Source organism: Kogia breviceps, chromosome 1 (assembly GCF_026419965.1).
Source record: "Kogia breviceps isolate mKogBre1 chromosome 1, mKogBre1 haplotype 1, whole genome shotgun sequence".
NCBI lineage: Eukaryota > Metazoa > Chordata > Mammalia > Artiodactyla > Physeteridae > Kogia > Kogia breviceps.
Genome location: NC_081310.1, coordinates 44,474,118 through 44,493,249, shown reverse-complemented (window position 1 = coordinate 44,493,249; position 19,132 = coordinate 44,474,118). Strand labels below are relative to the sequence as shown.

The 19,132-nt window shown below is 36.0% G+C and overlaps 1 protein-coding gene across 15 annotated transcripts in view; it reads left to right on the top strand.

Moving 5' to 3' along the window:
- RASAL2 (RAS protein activator like 2) overlaps positions 1-19,132 on the top strand; it is a 386,290-nt gene that overhangs the window by 288,194 nt on the left and 78,964 nt on the right. For 14 of the 15 annotated variants that reach the window (XM_059056121.2, XM_059056130.2, XM_059056124.2 and 11 more), the window contains one exon: positions 2,501-2,607. In XM_059056121.2, the coding sequence (XP_058912104.1) occupies positions 2,501-2,607 (107 nt within the window). Of the gene's footprint in view, positions 1-1,031; positions 1,099-1,644; positions 1,724-2,500; positions 2,608-19,132 lie in introns of those variants that run through there. The other variant, XM_059056139.2, reaches the window with a different exon arrangement.

Here is a 19,132-nt window from a genome sequence, read left to right as displayed (position 1 = left end):
GTAATATTCAAAGACATCAGCAGATAAGTTGCACTGATGTGAGGGCTGGGAAAGTCAAGAAGTGTAGACTTCCTCCTCTTATCATTAGTTGATTTAGCTTATTTTGTTTCCTTGCTTTTCCCTCTTTAATGGCAATTGTTCAAACTTCAAAAATAATTTAATTTCTTCTTTTTGAATCCAGTGACATTCTTTAAGCTACATCAGAGTTTTGATTTTTTTTTTTCATGATACAGAAAGAGAATCTAAAGATAAGTACAACAAAGAACATATTGTTAGGGTTTGAAATGTGGTTGCTCATTATAGCCAAAATAATTTCAAATAGCTAAAAGCACTGAAATATATTTACGTAATGAGTTCATATGCCTGAAAACTAAAATTAGATGTTTGGAAGACAGTAAGGAGATGTTTCTTTTCCTTCCTTAGCCAGAACATTACAAATTAAGGAAAACTGTTTACTAGATCATTTTATCCTTGCTAATGGAACTTATTTTTCTCCCTATATGGTTTCTCCATCAATTATTCAGAGATTAAAATATATTATATTGTAATATTCAATCTCATGTATCTTCTAATGATCAGTAATTATCAGACAAAAGATGAGATCTCCTTCTACCTTCACCAGCCCCTATCCCCACCTGCCTGCCCCCCATATAGAATTGCCTGACTTAGACAATCACCCTTTAAAGTCATCTTCCTGGAGTCTGAAGGTCTTGTTGTTCATTGTGCTTTGACAAACTGATTTATTTAAATTCAGTGCTTTGTGCCATTCCTATGAATTTTAATTATAGTACCATTTTTTAGAAATGTGCAGTAGAATTCATGTGTGCCTAATTCTGAAAATGGCTTTGTACATTAAGGCTCATTTAACCACAGATGGTTAGAGAGAAGTTGAGAGGCAGTTATTGGTCATAATTTTAAAGCACAGTAATAGCATGGAACTTTCTTGTACTGCAGGCATTTAAGACGCTGTATTGTCAACCTCTCGGTCATTAGGCATGTTGCGATTTGGCTTATGTCTTACTGGTCAGGATGTCACAGTGAAGAAATGTTTAGTCATGGAAAGAAAATCAGTGTCCAGCACGCAAAGATAGTAATAGGGTAAGCACTCCCAACTGGATTTTCATAGGAGGGATTGATTTGTGTGTATTACTGGGTCTGTGTAAAATGGTGTCCTTTTGGCACTAGATGAATATAAATTTCAGGAAATGTTTTTTCTTCTGCAGATTAGTGTAATACAGTGAAATTTGCTGTAACTGAGGGGAGGCAGTGGTTGGGCGTCTGCTAATAGCCTGAAAGTAACTAATGAGGATGTGCAGTCGGAACAATTGATTGAATAGCTGCAGTCCTGTGTGTTGCTTTCTCGCTTGCTCTCTCTGCAAGCTGTAGAGAGGGAGGGGGAAGAGCAAGACACAGGGAGGGAGCGAGAAAAAACGCTTTCTCTTAAGTGGAAGTAGCACGGATCCCAGGGGCCAGGAGGCCAGAAATGGAAGTTTAAACTGCATCTATGTTTTAAAGGGAGAACAGCAGGAATCAAAATGTCAGTCTCCGGAGTCACGATTTACTCCTTATTTTTTAAGATCTGGAAGATAACACAGAATACTCTTTTTAGGATGTGTTTTTTTTTTTTTCCTTGTCCATGTTGAGATTATCTAATGTTATCTGAGAAGCTGGATTCCTATATGTCTGTCAGTTGAAGTGGAGATGGGGAGCAGTTGTGATAAAGGTATAATATGTATATATCTATCATCTGTGTGTGCGTGTTTATGTGCATATAAATGCATATATATGTATATCACTCTATAAAAATTTTTAATGTAACCTTAATATAGTGTATAGTAATTAAATTGGAGAATACCACATCATCTGCAAAATCTGAATCTTGTTAGGTCAGTTTGAACAGATTTAGGATTCCAGAGTTAAGATCTTAGTGAGGTCATATTGCCAGAACAAGGAGAAGCTGATCTATTTTTATATCAGCATAGGCATATATATTATTTTATCCTAGCAGCAGCTTTTAGTCTTCTCACGGACGTTTGGCTGTAGGCTAGTGAATCATCTTATCTGCACAGAACTGAACTTTGACCTTTGTGCAGGCACCATCAAATCATGTTCACTAGGCAAAATTTGTTCACAAGAATATGAAAAAATTTCACTGGATTATATTAACTCCTATATTACTGACATAGAGAAGTAGATTCATACACTGAGATGCAAATATTAAGTGAACTTAGAGATATTAAACATAGCTCAGAGGAAATTACTTTTTATATGTGCATAAAGATATAAGCTGTCACACTAAAGCAGATTCTTAACAGTGACCAAGTCTCCCTAGTGTCTTGATAATATCTCTTTAGAGATAAAGAAACAAATTATGTAGAGATAGAATGTAATGTATCTTTAAAGCAGACTGATTTTTTGTGAGAAAAAAATCAATAATTTTACAGGTTAGAGAAAGATCCTAAAAATGGGTTTTTTATGATGTTCTTTTTTTCTTTTCCAGAGGTGCCAGCAGAAAGGTCCCCCCGCAGACGGAGTATCTCAGGGACCAGTACATCAGAGAAACCCAACTCTATGGATACTGCAAATACCTCACCCTTCAAAGTACCAGTAAGTGTTTCTCTTCTCTAAAAGAATAATTTCCTTTCTCCTTTCTTTTTAGAGTTAAAGACAGTTGCTAAGAAATCAAAACATTTTGTTCTTCAAGAATCTCTTTATCAAGTTACTACTAACTAAAACCTATCACAATTCTATAAAGATGCTGGTAGAAATTTTTTTTTTTTAAAGGATGGCATAGTGTTTTTAGTGATGGAGCCTAAGCAGAGAATGATGAGACTCATAAAGTTGCAGAGCAGAAAATCAGAAAATTAGATTAGAAAATTAGACAGTTGTGAGTTCTAATCCTTAAACCTGGCCTATGCTTTGCTTAAGCCATCTTTTAGATGACTATATAAGTGCTTAAGAAATACCCTGGAAGAAATATTCCAGTTAAAAATACTCCTTAAACTGACTAGGCAGTACTGAGAATCAATATTAAATATGAAGGAATGCTGAGATGGAAAGTCTGTAAGTGATCAGGTCAGCTGACTACCAGTTGCAGTTTGGACCTCTTTGATATAACTTGGAGTAACCCAGATTTTAATTGTTTATTGAATAAGAAATATACTTACTTTCTAATCATATCATTTTATTAAAATAAATTATTTTTAAACTTGAAAAGAATTAACATCCATGAAGTTGGTCATTATTATAGGTACACTGGAAATCAGTATAAAGTAGAAATAGCCTTTTCTATTGGGAAAAAAATGATTTTTTTTCTTTTAATTCATCCAAGTTAATACGTTGTGTTCTTTATTCCAATACAGTTTTTTAAAGGTAGGATGACCTTTTAAGTAGAACTGGTATTTTGAGATATAAAACTGGCATTCACTTGTAAATTAACCAAAGTGAATGTTTTATTTTACATTAATCCTGAGAAGCAAGATTTCCCCTTGTTATATCTAGGTGCCTTGTAGAGTTTGTGAATATCTATTATTGTGACACCTTTCAAATTTTTACAGATCTTCTCATTTTTAAAGACCACAAGCAAGTGTTGGATTAATATTCTAACCAAATTGTGACAGGAGTTTTAAAATACTGGATTTCATGCCTTATACTAAATTTCTTTATTCTAATAGACATAACTGTCTATTTAAAATTTGTTTTCATGAATGAAAAAAGCATCTTTTCTCTCCCTTCCCCTTCTTATTTTCCTGATGAAACCAATCAAATATAGTGAAACTATCTATATAAAGAGTTTGGTGAAAAGGTTTGAGTTAGAATTTGAATTTTTCCTACTGTCATGCTAGAATTGAATGGTGAATACTTAATTTTTTATTTTTCAACATCAGTAACTGAAGAATATTCCTCTGCAATGTGGTAACTTTGAAGTACTTCCTATATTGAATCTGAAGTTCATGACTGGACTTTTAAAATTTGAATTAATTAGCAATAACAATTTTCACTTATATTTAAACAATAAATTGACAGCTAATTTAAGGTTTACCTTAATAAGACTAATTATTTTTGAGTAAAAGTAATAAACCAGTGATGCATATACGTGAAGACTAGCACTACTCACAGACCACTTACTCAGGGATCGAACCCAGGTCCCTGCAGTGAGAACACTGAGTCCTAAGCACTGGACCACCAGGGAGTTCCCTCATTTGTTATTCTTTTTACAATCTTGGCCACGTCATGGATTTAGAAATACTGAGGGAAAGAAGGGTCCCCTGACTAGCAAATTGCAGTCACAAAGCCCATGCACTTAACTCTCTAGTAGAATTTAGCCATTCATAAGCCTTCATCTAGACAATTGTTTGGAAAAATAACCATGCAAACACACTGACTGCAATTTTTTTTAATGGCAAAAAAAAAAAGTCAGTGAGTAGAGGGAGGAGGCAGAGAGAATGAAAAACAAGGAGTGATAAAAACAATCTGAATTCATTTAAGATAAAGGCAGATAGATAGTCTTATACTTATTGATAGTCCTTAAGGGTACCATTGTATTACAGGATGGATGGTGCATAGTGCAGTAATTGACATTGATAATAATAGTCCTGAATCATCAAGGAAAAGTGAAATTATATTGTTTGTACCAGGCTTTTTTTTTAAACTGGAAACTGTAATATTGTGTGATATATATCCATTGAGAATATTTAAAATCTTAAAGATATGTGAAGCTTTATAAAAATTGCTATTCCAAAAAATCTAGTTTGTGCAGTTCCTCACTCCTTGATAATGCTAGATAAGTAATTTATATTCTTTTAAGAGAAACCAAAATATGCTGGCTAAATGAGGCACTGCAATACTTGGATGTCTGTGGAAGTACATTGTATTTTTTAAATCTCCATATGATACCAATAGCTAATGTGACTTACATCACTTAAATGTATTGCCAGAAGAAGTATGTCTAGTTTTCAGATCAACACAAAATATTTTTGTAATAAATATCACAAAAGACTTTCTGAATATGGGAAAGCAGTACAAAAAGGAACCTAACTTTCAGATACTTAACTTTTAGTTACTTATATAGTACCTTAAAGATCATTTTCGTGTTAACTTTATGAAGGGGCAGGGGTGAGATTTAAGCACAAGTACTTGTGGTTCTAAGACTCAGGTGTCTTTGCTGTGGTGAACAGCAGGTTCACTACCCATCAGGAGGACCCAAAAAGGAACTAGTTGTGGACTCTCCAAAAGGGCCTTATTCTTCCTAGATCTATTTTCAGGCTTACTGAGGGCAGATGAAATAGATTTTTAACAAGTCTTGATGGAAATTGTTGACAATGACACACTTAATGAATGCTTACTTTGGGCAAAGTATTGGTGATTCACCAATTGATATTGATGAGACTATTGATGCTTTCTTGGCACTCTACTTAGTACTGGGGAAACAGAAATGAACACAACAGAATTTCCATACAAGAGAACTTATAGTCTAGTAGCAAGAGACAGAAAAATGACCAGATTCGTAAGGAGGTAGATGAGCATGGTGACACCGGTTTTTAACAATGCACCGTGTAGGCTAAGGCTTTGTCAAGGAGCCAGTATTTCAGCTGCGTTTCAAAGGCTGAATGAAAATAGTTGAGAGGGGAAGGAGAGTATTCTAGCCTGAGGGACTAGCTTTCTGGAAAGACACACTTCATAAGGTGACTCACGCTTCAAGGGAATATAGGAAAGCATTTCCTGCTTTTCAAGGCAGGAATTGAAAAGCGTGTAGGCAAAAATGGCTAGAGAGAAGGTGGAGAGGTAGGTTGGGGCAAGTCTGTAAGTGGGTTTGTTTGTCAAGCTTAACTAAATTTTGCTGGCCACTAAAGCATTAAAGATTGGTTTAATTGAAATATTTGTCTTGGCTTAAAAGCTAAACCAAGTTATATAAATACTGGGACATACTGGTAAATTACTTGACTCTAACCTAAGTGACTCTTCTTGCTATCACTGTCTCAACTCAGGGTGATAGGTAAGTGGTTATCATTCAATAGAAGGCCAGTCCAGCACCCTGGCTATCAGCTGACACTGCTGGTAGTTCTAGAATAGTGTTTAGCCTTTGAGAGATCCCCAGAAGCCAGTGGGTAAGAGTTGTTTGTATCCTGATGACTGCTGCTAGATAAGGCAAAAAGGATATATATCTTTGTAAATCTTCCTTATTCCCCCAAATTTATCTTTTCTAAACTTAAAATGGATAACTAGTAAGTAGTATATTCATGTATATTCCTTACTTAGTCTAATCCATCTTTATGCTGATAGACAGCAGAGTCAATAAGTTTAAAAATAAGAACGTAAGAAATGAAAGAAGGAAGTCATATGGCCACTGAACCTATAGGTTAAGGTAAGGTCTCAGCTTTTGGGAATGTTTAAATGTATTTGTACTTATATCTAATCATAGGCATAAGAAAAGCAGAGATCTGCAGGGTAGTTATTCAGTTCTTCCTCCACTCTGATTCCATATCTCTTCACCTTAATTCCAACTGCAGTTATTTGTTTATAGGTCTGTGTGCCTCATTAGACAATAAATATCTCTTATACTTAACTTTTTTTAAAATTGGAGTATAGTTGCTTTACAATGTTGTGGCAGTTTCTGCTGTAACAGCAAAATGAATCAGCTATACGTATACATATATCCCCTCTTTTGGGGGTTTCCTTCCCATTTAGGTTACCGCAGAGCATTGAGTAGAGTTATCTTTGTAGCTACCCCAATGCCTAACAACAGAGCCTTGCACATAGGAAACACTCAACAAGTAATTGTTGAGTGAATAAAATATAAATGAGTTATCTAAGAACCTGAATCAAGTGACTGTTTCATGCTTATTCTCTTGGTGTTACAGATGATGTCTTTAGTCAAGTGGATTACTAAACCATTTAATAACCACTAAGAGATCATTTGGAGTAAAGGAGTGCACCTGCACAAAATAGTTACCTTTTTTTTTTCTCTTCAACAAAGAGAGATCTTAATTTATATTTGGAATCCAGGGCTATGGTATTTTATGTATGTAGTGTATACTCTTTCTACTTAGGTTGGGAAGTGAAACTAGGTAGGATTCTTTATTTAATGATTTATCTCTGTGGATATTTCTTTGACCCATTTAGGTGTCAGACATACGTATAAGCTCACAATGTTTTTGCAGATTTGAGTTTTGACTATTAGATTCTTCAAGAACAATTTTAGTCATTTGAATAGTTTTTTGCCTCTTTTTAAAGATCCTATTTTTCATTTTTTTCTTTAACATCCTGCTAGACTTTTTGCCTTTGTCATATTTGTGTTTTCCTTTAAATAAAATATCCATTGTATGTTTTATATATTGTTAAAACTACATTTAAGTGATGTTATAAGAGTGACTGGGAAGGAATGAGTAAATTAATGAAAAGTTATCCAGGTACTTAAATTTAATTCAGAAAGGGAATGTGCTAACATCTTGTAATTGTATATATTTGTTTCACATTGCCTGAATTTCTGCGACAGGCTTCTTTCTTTAATATTCTATTTATAAAGTGACTATTGATATTTATGATTTTTGTATCACTTCTCCTTAGACGATGCCATCAATTTAGCTTTGGCTGAAATAAAGCTGCTGTGTACTGGGCCAGGTGCTTCGCTTAGTGTTTTCATTTCCATAACACAATGGTCTGAGTTGGCCTTCCCTGTGAATGTAACACAATGCAGTCGCAGCTGCTTCATTTATATTAGCCTTGAGCTTGGCTCTGAAAGAATTCAGGCACTAAAATATATGCCAAGACAACCAGAATGCAAAGTTGAACTAAAGCAGTAACCGACTATTCCCGTGTAACCCTCCTTGTGTTCTTGTCACAGTGACTCCTGAGCATTCCCAATCAAACATACTAGGTACAAAAGACTGTCAAAAGATGGAAACTTTGCATAGTTTTTAGAAGAAAGTAAAGCTTTCGAGGAATAAATGTAGACTAAGTTAAATTCTGTAAAAAAAAAAAAACAAAAAAAAGTAATGTTACATCATCCTTTCTTAAGTATTGAGATATCGGGCTCAGTTGGTATTAACCATTGTTTTGAACAGAATCCTCAATAAGATCTTTGTTTTTCCAAGGTAAACAAAGAGACAGAAAGCTTCATGCTCACTTAATAAAGACCAGAAAGTGTTCATTGTCTAAACCAGTGGTTTTCAACTCTGGCTGTACACAAAAATCATCTAAGGAACTTCAAAAAATACTGCTGCCTGGGCTCCACCTCAGACCAGTTAAATCAAAATCTCTGGACTAGAGCCCAGTCTTCTGTATTTTTTAAAACTTTTCCAGATGATTCTAACATGCAACCAGGGTTGAGAACTATTTGTCTAAATGAGTGGTTAAAGTATTAGGAACCCACTTAGTCAATGTATTCCCTGTGGACATCAGTGCCTTCTTTTGTACCTTCAAGTCTGCTGTAAAAAACTAGCAGGTGATAGTTTCTCAGTGTCATGCTATCGCTCACAAACAAGTTGCTGTGTTGTATATTTGTTGCCCTTCTGAGTGTTTACCACAGTCAGTTCAGATGACCAGTCTAATTTTACAAAATACTTGCTTTATTGTGGCAGAGTGACCTCTGACCAGCCTAAGAATCTGTTTTAGCAGTAAAATATTCAATTTGAATTCATAGCACCCGAGCTACAAACCTGTTTCAATTTTATATTCTCATTGCTGTTGTGTTCCAAGACACTTAAAGTTCTTTCCTCTGCTGCTTAAAGATTCTTTATTCATCTGTCTTCTCTTTCCTGACCATCTGCATGGAGTTAAAATAGTAGGATTACCCTTCAGTGATACCTTTTTCAATAAAGAGAACATTTATATTCATATATATATGAATACATATTCAAATTATATGTCTATCAAAATATTACTACCAGAGGTAAAAATAATATAATAAACATAGGGATGTCAGAAAAGAAAAATTATGGTCTCAAGATATTAAATATTAACTCTACCTCTAAATCATTTTGTAATCAGAACGGGTGTAATTTTAAAATCTTTTAACAATTAACACCCTAGAATGTAAAATTTGGAGAAAAGAAAAAAGGATTAAGGATAGATACAACCCCTTAAGGAGGATAGAAAGCAGATAGCAAATACCTGGAGGAAAAGAGAACAGGCATGGCAGGGAATATTGACAATACCCTAAACTTGAAAGAATCAAAGAATGATGGAAAACCTCCTCAATCTATGGTTATTCCTAGAAATATGTTTGCAATAGTGCTAACTAGTGAAGATTCCAACTTATGCTGCCCAGGAGAAGAGGACTGTTTGAGAGAGAGGACAGGATGAACTCAAATATAGTTCATTCTTAAGGATAGTGTACTATAAGGCTATCTCCTCAAAGCCAAGGTATTTTTCTTCTGTTTTAATGGGGAAGTAGAGGTTTAACTCCTTTCATATCACAACCAGAGATAAACGTTTTGAAGGGCTAATACTCACTTAGGGGAACATATAGTTAACCACTAAGTATAACTGATATCAGATGCTTTCTCCTTTCAAAGAAGTTATGAAGTTAGAAATATATAAAGGAAACCTTGCCAACTTCTTGATTTGCTAGGGTTAACTGTACAGAAAGGTATTTTTGTACTTCTTAGCTATACCTATAGTCAACAAGGTACAAGCATTGCTGGTAAACAGTAATACTCCTGAGGTGCCTTCCTACCATCAGACCACTTAATTTTATAATCAATGCCAGTACCACTCCACTGGATCTTTAAATGGTTTGTTTGTTCTATATTAAACATCTACGAATTTCAATTTCAATTTATCATTTACTTTTTTTTTTCTTTCGGTACGTGGGACACTCACTGTTGTGGCCTCTCCCGTTGCGGAGCACAGGCTCCAGACGCGCAGGCTCAGTGGCCATGGCTCACGGGCCCAGCCGCTCCGTGGCATGTGGGATCTTCCTGGACCGGGGCACGAACCCGCGTCCCCTGCATCGGCAGGCGGACTTTCAACCACTGCGCCACCAGGGAAGCCCCATTTACTTATTTTTTAACTGAAAACTAGTTGATGTACAATATTATGTTCTTTTCAGGTGTACTGCATAGTGATTTGACATTTGCATACAGTGAAATGGTCCCCAATGATAAGTCTAATAATGATCTGTCCCCATACAAAGTTATTACAATATTATTCATCATATTCCTTATGCTGTATATTACATCCCTATGGCTTATTTATTTTATAACTGGAGGTTTGTGCCTCTTAATGCCCTTCCTATTTCACTGTCTCTTCTCTGGCAACCACCATCTGTTCTCTGTATCTATGAGTCTGTTTTTCATTTTGTTTTATTTGTTTGTTTTGTTTTTACATTCCACATAGCAGTGAGATCATACTGTATTTGTCATTCTCTGTCTGACTTTATTTCACTTAGCAAAATACCCTCTAGATCCATCCATGTTGTCACAAATGGCAAGATTTTATTTTATTTTTTTAATGGCCAACAGTCTAGTGTGTGTGTGTGTGTTACACACAAACATACATATACATACACATACATACCACATCTTCTTCATCTATTTATCTATCAGTAGATACTTAGGTTGTTTCCATATCTTGGCTATTGTAAATAATGCTGCAGTGAACATTGCTGTGCATATCTTTTGTTTCCTTCAGGTAAATACCCAGAATTGGAATTTGTGGCTGTTATGGTAGTTCTACTTTTAATCGTTTGAGGGACCTCCATACTGTTTTCCATAATGGTTGTACCAATTTGCATTCCCACCAACAGTGTATAAAGGTTCCCATATCTCTACTTCTTTGTCACCACTTCTTATATGTTGTCTTTTTGATGATAGCCATTCTGACAGGTGTGAGGTAGTATCTCATTGTGGTCTTGATTTGTGTTTCCCTGATGATTAGTGATCTTGAGCATCTTTTCAGGTGTCTGTTGGCCATCTGTATGTCTTCTTTGGAAAAAATATCTCTTCAGGTCCTCCACCCATTTATTAATCAGCTTGTTTGTTTTTTTGATGATGAGTTGTGTAACTTCTTTGTATATTTTGGATATTAACCCCTTATTGGATATATTATTTGCAAATATTTTATTCTATTCAGTAGACTGTCTTTTTGTTGATGGTTTCCTTACTGTGCAAAAACTTTTAAGTTTGTTGTAGTCCCACTTGTTTATTTTTGCTTTTGTTTCCCTTGCCTGAGGAGACAGCTCCAAAAAAATATTGCTAAGACTGATGTCAAAGAGCATACTGCCTATATTTTCTTGTAGGAGTTTTATGGTTTCAGGTCTTACATCTGGGTCTTTAATCCATCTTGAGTTTATTTTTGTATATGGTGTGAGAACGTAATCCAGTTTGATTCTCTTGCATATAACTCTTCAGTGTTCCCATTTATTGAAAAGGCTGTCTTTTCTTTATTGTATATTCTTGCCTCCTTTGTCATAGATTAATTGACCACATAAGCATGGGTTTACTTCTGGGCTCTGTATTCTGTTCCATTGATCTGTGTGTCTGTTTTTATACCAGTACCATACTGTTTTGATTACTGTAGTTTTGTAGTATAGTCTGAAGTAAGGGAGTGTGATTCCTCCAGCTCTGTTCTTATTTCTCAAGATTACTTTGGCTATTCAGGGTTTTTTTATGTTTCCATGCAAATTTTAAAGTTATTTGTTCTAGTTCTGTGAAAAATATCCTTAGTATTTTGATAGGTATTGCATTGAATCTTTAGGTTGCCTTGGGTAGTATGGTCATTTTAGCAACATTAATTCTTCCCATCCATGAACATGGTATATCTTTCCATCTTTTTTTTTTTTTTTTTTTTTTTTTGGTCTTAAATTTCTTTCATCAGTGTCTTATAGTTTTCCAAGTACAGGTCGTTTACCTCCTTAGGTAGTTTTATTCTTTTTTTTTTTTTTTTTTTTTTTTTTTTTGCGGTATGCGGGCCTCTCACTGTTGTGGCCTCTCCCGTTGTGGAGCACAGGCTCCAGACGCGCAGGCCCAGCGGCCATGGCTCACGGGCTCAGTTGCTCCGCGGCATGTGGGATCTTCCCGGACCAGGGCACGAACCCGTGTCTCCTGCATCGGCAGGCGGATTCTCAACCACTGCGCCACCAGGGAAGCCGGTAGTTTTATTCTTTTTGATGCAATTGTAAATGGGATTGCTTCCTTAATTTCTCTTTCTGACAGTTTGTTGATAGTGTATAGAGATGCAACAGATTTCTGTATATTAATTTTGTATCCTGCAACTTGACTGAACTCATTGATGACCTCTAGTAGTTTTCTGGTGGTGTCTTTAGGATTTTCTATGCATAGTATCATGTCATCTGCAAATAGTGACAGTTTTACTTCTTCCTTTCTAGTTTGGATTCCTTTTTATTTCTTTTTCTTGTATGATTGCTGTGGCTAGGACGTCCAATGCTATGTTGAATTAAAGTGGCGAGAGTGGGCATCCTTGTCTTGTTCCTGATCTTTGAGGAAATAATTTCAACTTTTCACTGTTGACTATGATGTAAGCTGTGGGCCTATCATATATGACCTTTATTATGTTGAGGTATGTGTTCCCGCTCTGCCCACTTTCTGGAGAATTTCTGGATGTTGAAATTTGTCAAAAGCTTATTTTGCATCTGTTGAGGTAATCATATGATTTTCATTCTTCAGTTTGTTAATGTGGTGTATCACATTGATTAATTTGCAAATACTGAAAAATTCATGTGTCCCTGGGATAAATCCATCTTGATCATCGTATGCTATTTTTTTAATGTATTGTTGGATTTGGTTTGCTAATATTTTATTGAGGATTTTTGAATCTGTGTTATCAGTGATCTTGGCCTGTAATTTTTTCTTTTTTTTTTATCTTTCTTTTTTTCTTTTTTTTTTGATATCTTTGTCTTTTTTTTTTTTTTTTTCGTGGTACGCGGGCCTCTCACTGTCGTGGCCTCTCCCGTTGCGGAGCACAGGCTCCGGATGCGCAGGCTCAGTGGCCATGGCTCACGGGCCTACCCGCTCCGCGGCATGTGGGATCTTCCCGGACCGGGGCACGAACCCGTGGCCCCTGCATTGGCAGGCGGATTCTCAACCACTGCACCACCAGCGAAGCCCCTTTGTCTTGTTTTGATATCAGGGTGATGCTGGCCTCATAGACTGAGTTTGGAAGCATTCCTTTCTCTTCAACTTTTTGGAGTAGTTTGAGAAGGATAGGTGTTAATTCTTCTTGAAATATTTAGTAAAGCCTTCTAATCCTGGACTTTTGTTTATTGGGAGTTTTTAAAATTACTTATTCAGGGAATTCCCTGGCGGTCCAGTTGTTAGGACTCGGCACTTTCACTGCCATGGGCCCAGGTTCAATTTCTGGTTGGGGAACTAATATCCCACAAGCCACACAGTGTGGCCAAAAATAAATAAATTAATAAATTAATCAATAACTGGTAATAGTTCTTTTAATATTTTCTATTTCTTCCTGATTCAGTCTTGGGAGATTATGCATTTCTAGGAATTTGTTCATTTCTTCTAGGTTGTCCACTTTATTGGCATATAGTTGCTCCTCTTAGTCTCTTATGATCCTTTGTCTTTCTGTGCTGTCAGTTGTAACCTCTCATTTTTCACTTCTGATGTTATTGATTTGAGCCCTATCTCTTTTTTTCTTGAAGAGTTAAAAGTTTATCAATTTTTTAAATCTTTTCAAAGAACCAGCTCTTAGTTTCACTGATCTTTTTTATTGTCTTTTTAGTCTCTATTTTATTTATTTCCACTCTGATCTTTATTATTTCTTTACTTCTCCTAACTTTCAGTTTTGTTTGTCCTTCTTTTTCAAGTTCCTTTATGTGTAGGGTTAGACTGTTTATTTGAGATTTTTCTTGTTTTGTGAGGTAGACTTGTATCACTATAAAATTCCCTCTTAGAACTGCTTTTACTGTGTCCCTTAGATTTTAGATCACTGTGTTTTCATTTATCATTTTTCTCTGGGTATTTTTTAATTTCCTCTAATAATTTCTTCAGTGACCTGCTGGTTGTTTACTAGCATGCTGTTTTTGGAGTTTTTTTCACCTAGTGGTTGATTTCTAGTCTCATACTGCAGAAAAGATATTTGATGTGATTTTAATCTTCTTAAATTTATTGAGAATTGTTTGTAATCTATCCTGGGGAATGTTCCATGTGCACCTAAAAAGAATGTGCATTCTGCTGTTTTTGGATGAAATGTTCTCATTATATACCTATTAATCCATCTCATCTAATGTTTCATTTAAGGCCAGTGTTTCCTTACTGATTTTCTGTCTGGATAATTTGTCCACTGATGTAAGTGAGGTATTAAGGTCACTTACTATTACTGCCTTACTGTCAGTTTCTCCCGTTATGTTTGTTAATATTTGCTTTATGTATGTAGGTGCTCCTATGTTGGGTACACATGTATTTATAATTGTTAAATCTTCTTGTTAGATTGATCCCTTTATCATTATGTAATGTCCTTCTTTGTCTCTTGCTACAATCTTTCTTTTAAAGTCAATTTTGCCTGATATAAGTATTGCTACCCCAGCTTTCTTTTCTTTTCCATTTGCACAGAATACTCTTTTAGCTTTTGCTAGTGCTGAGATCCTCATATTAGAGGGATGCTTTTATGACTTTTTATAGCAATATAATTAATGATCCACAAATCAGGAAATATAAAGTGATATTGTTTTGACAGCCTTCTAAACAGTCTTCTGTTAGTATTCTCCTAATGCCTAGTTCCAGTATCCCATAGTAATTTAAATTTAGCTTGCTCCAAACTGTACCCACTTATGTTTTTCCCAAAAACTGTTTTTCCTCTGAATTTCTAACTTTGTAGTACTACAAATTTCTTCAGTTCCCAGAGCCAGAAACCTAAGAGTCAGGCCTGGCTTCATGAGTATGAGACCAGTGCAATGCACAGGGCCTGCACTCAGGAAGGCCCTCTGCATGGAGTTTAATGCTCAGTGGTTGCCATCTCAAAATTCTTAATGATTCATTTTTGGATTTGTGATTTGTGTTTTGTAAGTGAAGTCCAATGGGATAATGGAGCACGTGCAGGGACTTGGAACCAAAGGTACAGTACCACCTCCCACTGCCTCTCTGGGCTGGATTCTACATTCCCCACTTTCCCACCCACTGGAACACCAGTCACCCTTCCTCTCTCTGCCTCACCCAGCCACAGCTATCACTCTCTGACCCTAGCAGGGCCTGTGCACAAGCATAAGAAAGGTAGGGATTAGGCTGCGCACTCTTGGCAGGGCTGTCTTTGCCCTTACCTATCATCTTCACTGGTGTCTGACAGGTGGCCAGAGACCACAGCCCAATTGAGGCAAGCCTCTGTTCATCCCCAATTCCAGGTACCTAGTGAGTTGGAGTGCCACCCATGGGAAGGGAAGAAACCTGGCTCAACTTCCCTGCCCTGGGCCAGGGCATAGCACATGAGTTTGGTGGCTGGGGAGGGGCAACCTAGCAGCCAGTGGGTCACCCACACAGTGAGTTGTGGGCTAGGGCCCCAGGCATCTGTCAAGGTCTGCACTTCTTGCCCTGGTGCCCAAGGGAACATGACATTAAATAGCAAATGAAAAATACCATAGCAGATGGAGAGAGAGACCACTGGGAAACATTTTCTATTTTAGTACTTAATGGCACTGTTTTCCTGCTTTTTGAACAAGGGCCCTAATATTTTATACTGAGCCCCTCAAAATATGTAGTTGGTCCCATCTAATACATTGTGGATTTTAATTCATCTCCTGGCCTCTGAGTCCTCCTTCACCCACTTTAGCTTTCACACTGCTGCCAGAGTGGTCTCTTTAAAATTTAAATCTGATCACTGCTTGACTCTCCCTTGGTTAAAGTCCTTTAGTAGCTCTGTATGGTCCCACACCCATGGATGTGACCAAATTTTGTACATTTTATTCGGCTTGCACAGTGGGTTCTTTCCACTCTCCTCCCTCTCTACATTCTTCCTTCCGCTCATTTAATGTCTTCAGACATAGCTAGCTTTTCCTTCAAAAAGCATCAGTTATGTGCTGAAACCTTTTGCGTTTAACTTGTGTTTTACTGGGTGATCAAAACCAAAGTTAGCTTGGCACAGAGAGCCTTTCATTATCTAGTTTTCTGCTGCCCTTCCAGTCTCATTTCTTTATACCCAATACCCCCTTCCCTACCCCCAGTTCTTTAAGCCTCCAAACTTAAAGAGTGCTCCATCTTTATCAAACTTAAGTTCCTCAAACAAGTTTTCTCAGGTTTCTTTGCACATTTCTGCCTAGTAAGGCCACCTTCTATACTCCCTAAAAGTATTCTCATCCTTCAAAACTCAGCTCCAGTGTCTCCCTACCTCTTGTAGGCAATATTAGCCTTGACCTCCTCTGTCCTTCCTTCGGAATGTGCATTTACCCATTATAATACTGATACCACTGTATTGTAGGGCCATTATGTATATAGTTGCCTTCCATGGTCTATGATATTCTAGTTAGTAGTCTCCAGAATGGGGTGTACGTACCTCAGAGGGTACACAGAACAATCCATTTGGGTTGCAGAAAGAAAATAATAAATGTTTAATTTTTAAAATTTCACTATTTAAAATTTTTATGTTCTTGATTGTTTTATAGTCATACATCAGAACATTCTTATATTTTATAAGTAAACAGTTTTAGGAATGCATACCAACAATATTTTACTCATTTGATACATAGTCCAGACAATTTAAAAACTACTCTTCTAGGAGGGTTCCTTTTTCTCCACACCCTCTCTAGCATTTATTATTTGTAGACTTTTTGATGACGGCCATTCTGACTGGTGTGAGGTGATACCTCATTATAGTTTTGATTTGTATTTCTCTAATAATTAGCAATGTTGAGCATATTTTCATGTGCCTTTTGGCCATCCGTATGTCTTCTTTGGAGAAATGTCTATTTAGACTTCTACCCATTTTTTGATTGGGTTGTTTGGTTTTTTGATATTGAGCTGTATGAGCCGTTTTTATATTTTGAGATTAATCCCTTATTGGTTGCATCATTTGCAAATATTTTCTCTCATTCTGAGGGTTGTCTTTTCATCTTGTTTGTGGTTTCCTTTGCTGTGCAAAATCTTTTAAGTTTAATTAGGTGCCATTTGTTCATTTTTGTTTTTATTTCCATTACTCTAGGAGACGGATCCAAAAAGATATTGCTGCGATTTATGTCAAAAAGTGTTCTGCCTGTGTTTTCTTCCAGGATTTTATAGTATCTGGTCTTACATTTACGTCTTTAATCCATTTTGAGTTTATTTTGTGTGTGGTGTTTGAGAATGTTCTAATTTCATTCTTTTACTCGTAGCTGTTCAGTTTTCCCAGCACCACTTATTGAAGAGACTATCTTTTCTCCGTTGTATATTCTTGCCTCCTTTGTCTTAGATTAATTGACTATAGGTGCATGTGTTTATTTCTGGGCTTTCTGTCCTGTTCCATTATCTCTGTTTCTGTTTTTGTGCCAGTACCATACTGTTTTGATTACTGTAGTTTTGATAATGTAAATTGGTACAGCTACTATGGAGACCAGTATGGAGGTTCCTGAAAAACTGAAAATAGAGCTATCATCTAATCCTTCAGTCCCACTCCTGGGCATATATCCAGAGAAAACCATAATGCAAAAAGACACATGCACCCCAGTGTTCACTGCAGCACTATTTACAATAGCCAAGACATGGAAGCATCCTAAATGTCCATCAACAGATGAGTACATAAGGAAGATGTGGTATATTTATACAGTGGAATATTACTCAGTCATAAAAAAAGAATGAAATAATGCCATTTGCAGCAACATGGATGGACCTAGAGATTATCATACTAAGTGAAGTAAGACAGAGAAAGACATATCATATGATATGACTTAAATGTGGAATCTAAAAAAAAATGATACAGATGAACTTATATACAAAATAGAAATAGACCCACAGACATAGAAAACAAACTTATAGTTGACAAAGGGGAAAAGGAAGAAGGGGGATAAAATAGGAGTTTGGGATTAACAGATACACACTACTACATATAAAGTAGGTAACCAACAAGGATTTACTGTATAACACTGGGAACTGTACTCAATATTTTGTAATAACCTATAAGGGAAAAGAATCTGAGGAAAAATAGATTGTATCTATAACTAAATCACTTTGCTGAAACTAACACAACATTGTAAATCAACTATACTTCAATAAAAATAAAAAAATAATGACAATATTTTTTAAAAACCACTTTTTTAGAAAATCAAGACAGTATCGTATTCATCTTACAACTCCAGCAATGACCTTTTCTTTTTCTTAATCTGTTTATGAAAACTCAATAACTAGGTGACATTCATGATTACCCAGTGTATGCACATTGTAAAGACATTAACCTTTTATGCCATAGCATCTTCATCATTAGGTGATGGTTTTAAATTAATCAACATTGTATACTGGATTTTTAAAAAAAGATTCTACATTAATCTGTTAAGTAAAATAGAATTAAGGGTGGAATACAGTGAGTAGAAAGAAATAATTTTCTTTTACTGAAAGCCCTGTTAGATTAATGGTAGAAAGAATGACTCATGGGGACTATCTTACTTCGCTTCTCATTCAAAGAATAATTGGAGGTGTAGTAATGTGGGTCTTCTCTCAGCCTTTTAAAAGTTAAATGAAAAAAAAAAAGATACTACATCTGGCAGAAGTGAAGGTCAAAACCTGATGATCTGTCCTTGGCTACGTGGGCTCATATCTTATGCAGTCAGTGAGACCATCACTGTCACTCAAGAGAACTTCTCCATTAAAATCAGCTACCTGCAGTTGAAAAAGGCTTTGCACTCTTCTGCACATGTGATCTAGGGCCAGTGTCACCTGCATTTTTAATTATGCCAGAGTATCAGTACAAGGACTTCGTATTACATTTAAAAATTTGGACATAGAACAGGGAAAAGAGTGTAAGAACCATATTTTTTAATGTATGTTCAGCTAGCAGCTTCCTTGTGTGACCAAGAGCAAATTGACCTCTTCTAAGGCCTATGGTGTGTTTTTTATGATAATGAAATACCACACAAATATTTTAAGTTCCTTTCAGGTTTGCAGATTAAAAGGTATCATGTACTAAGAACCAATTTGTTAACATTTTGGGGCCTAAATTCATAATGGAAAAAAATCTTTGCAGCATTAGAAAGGTGTACAGTTAG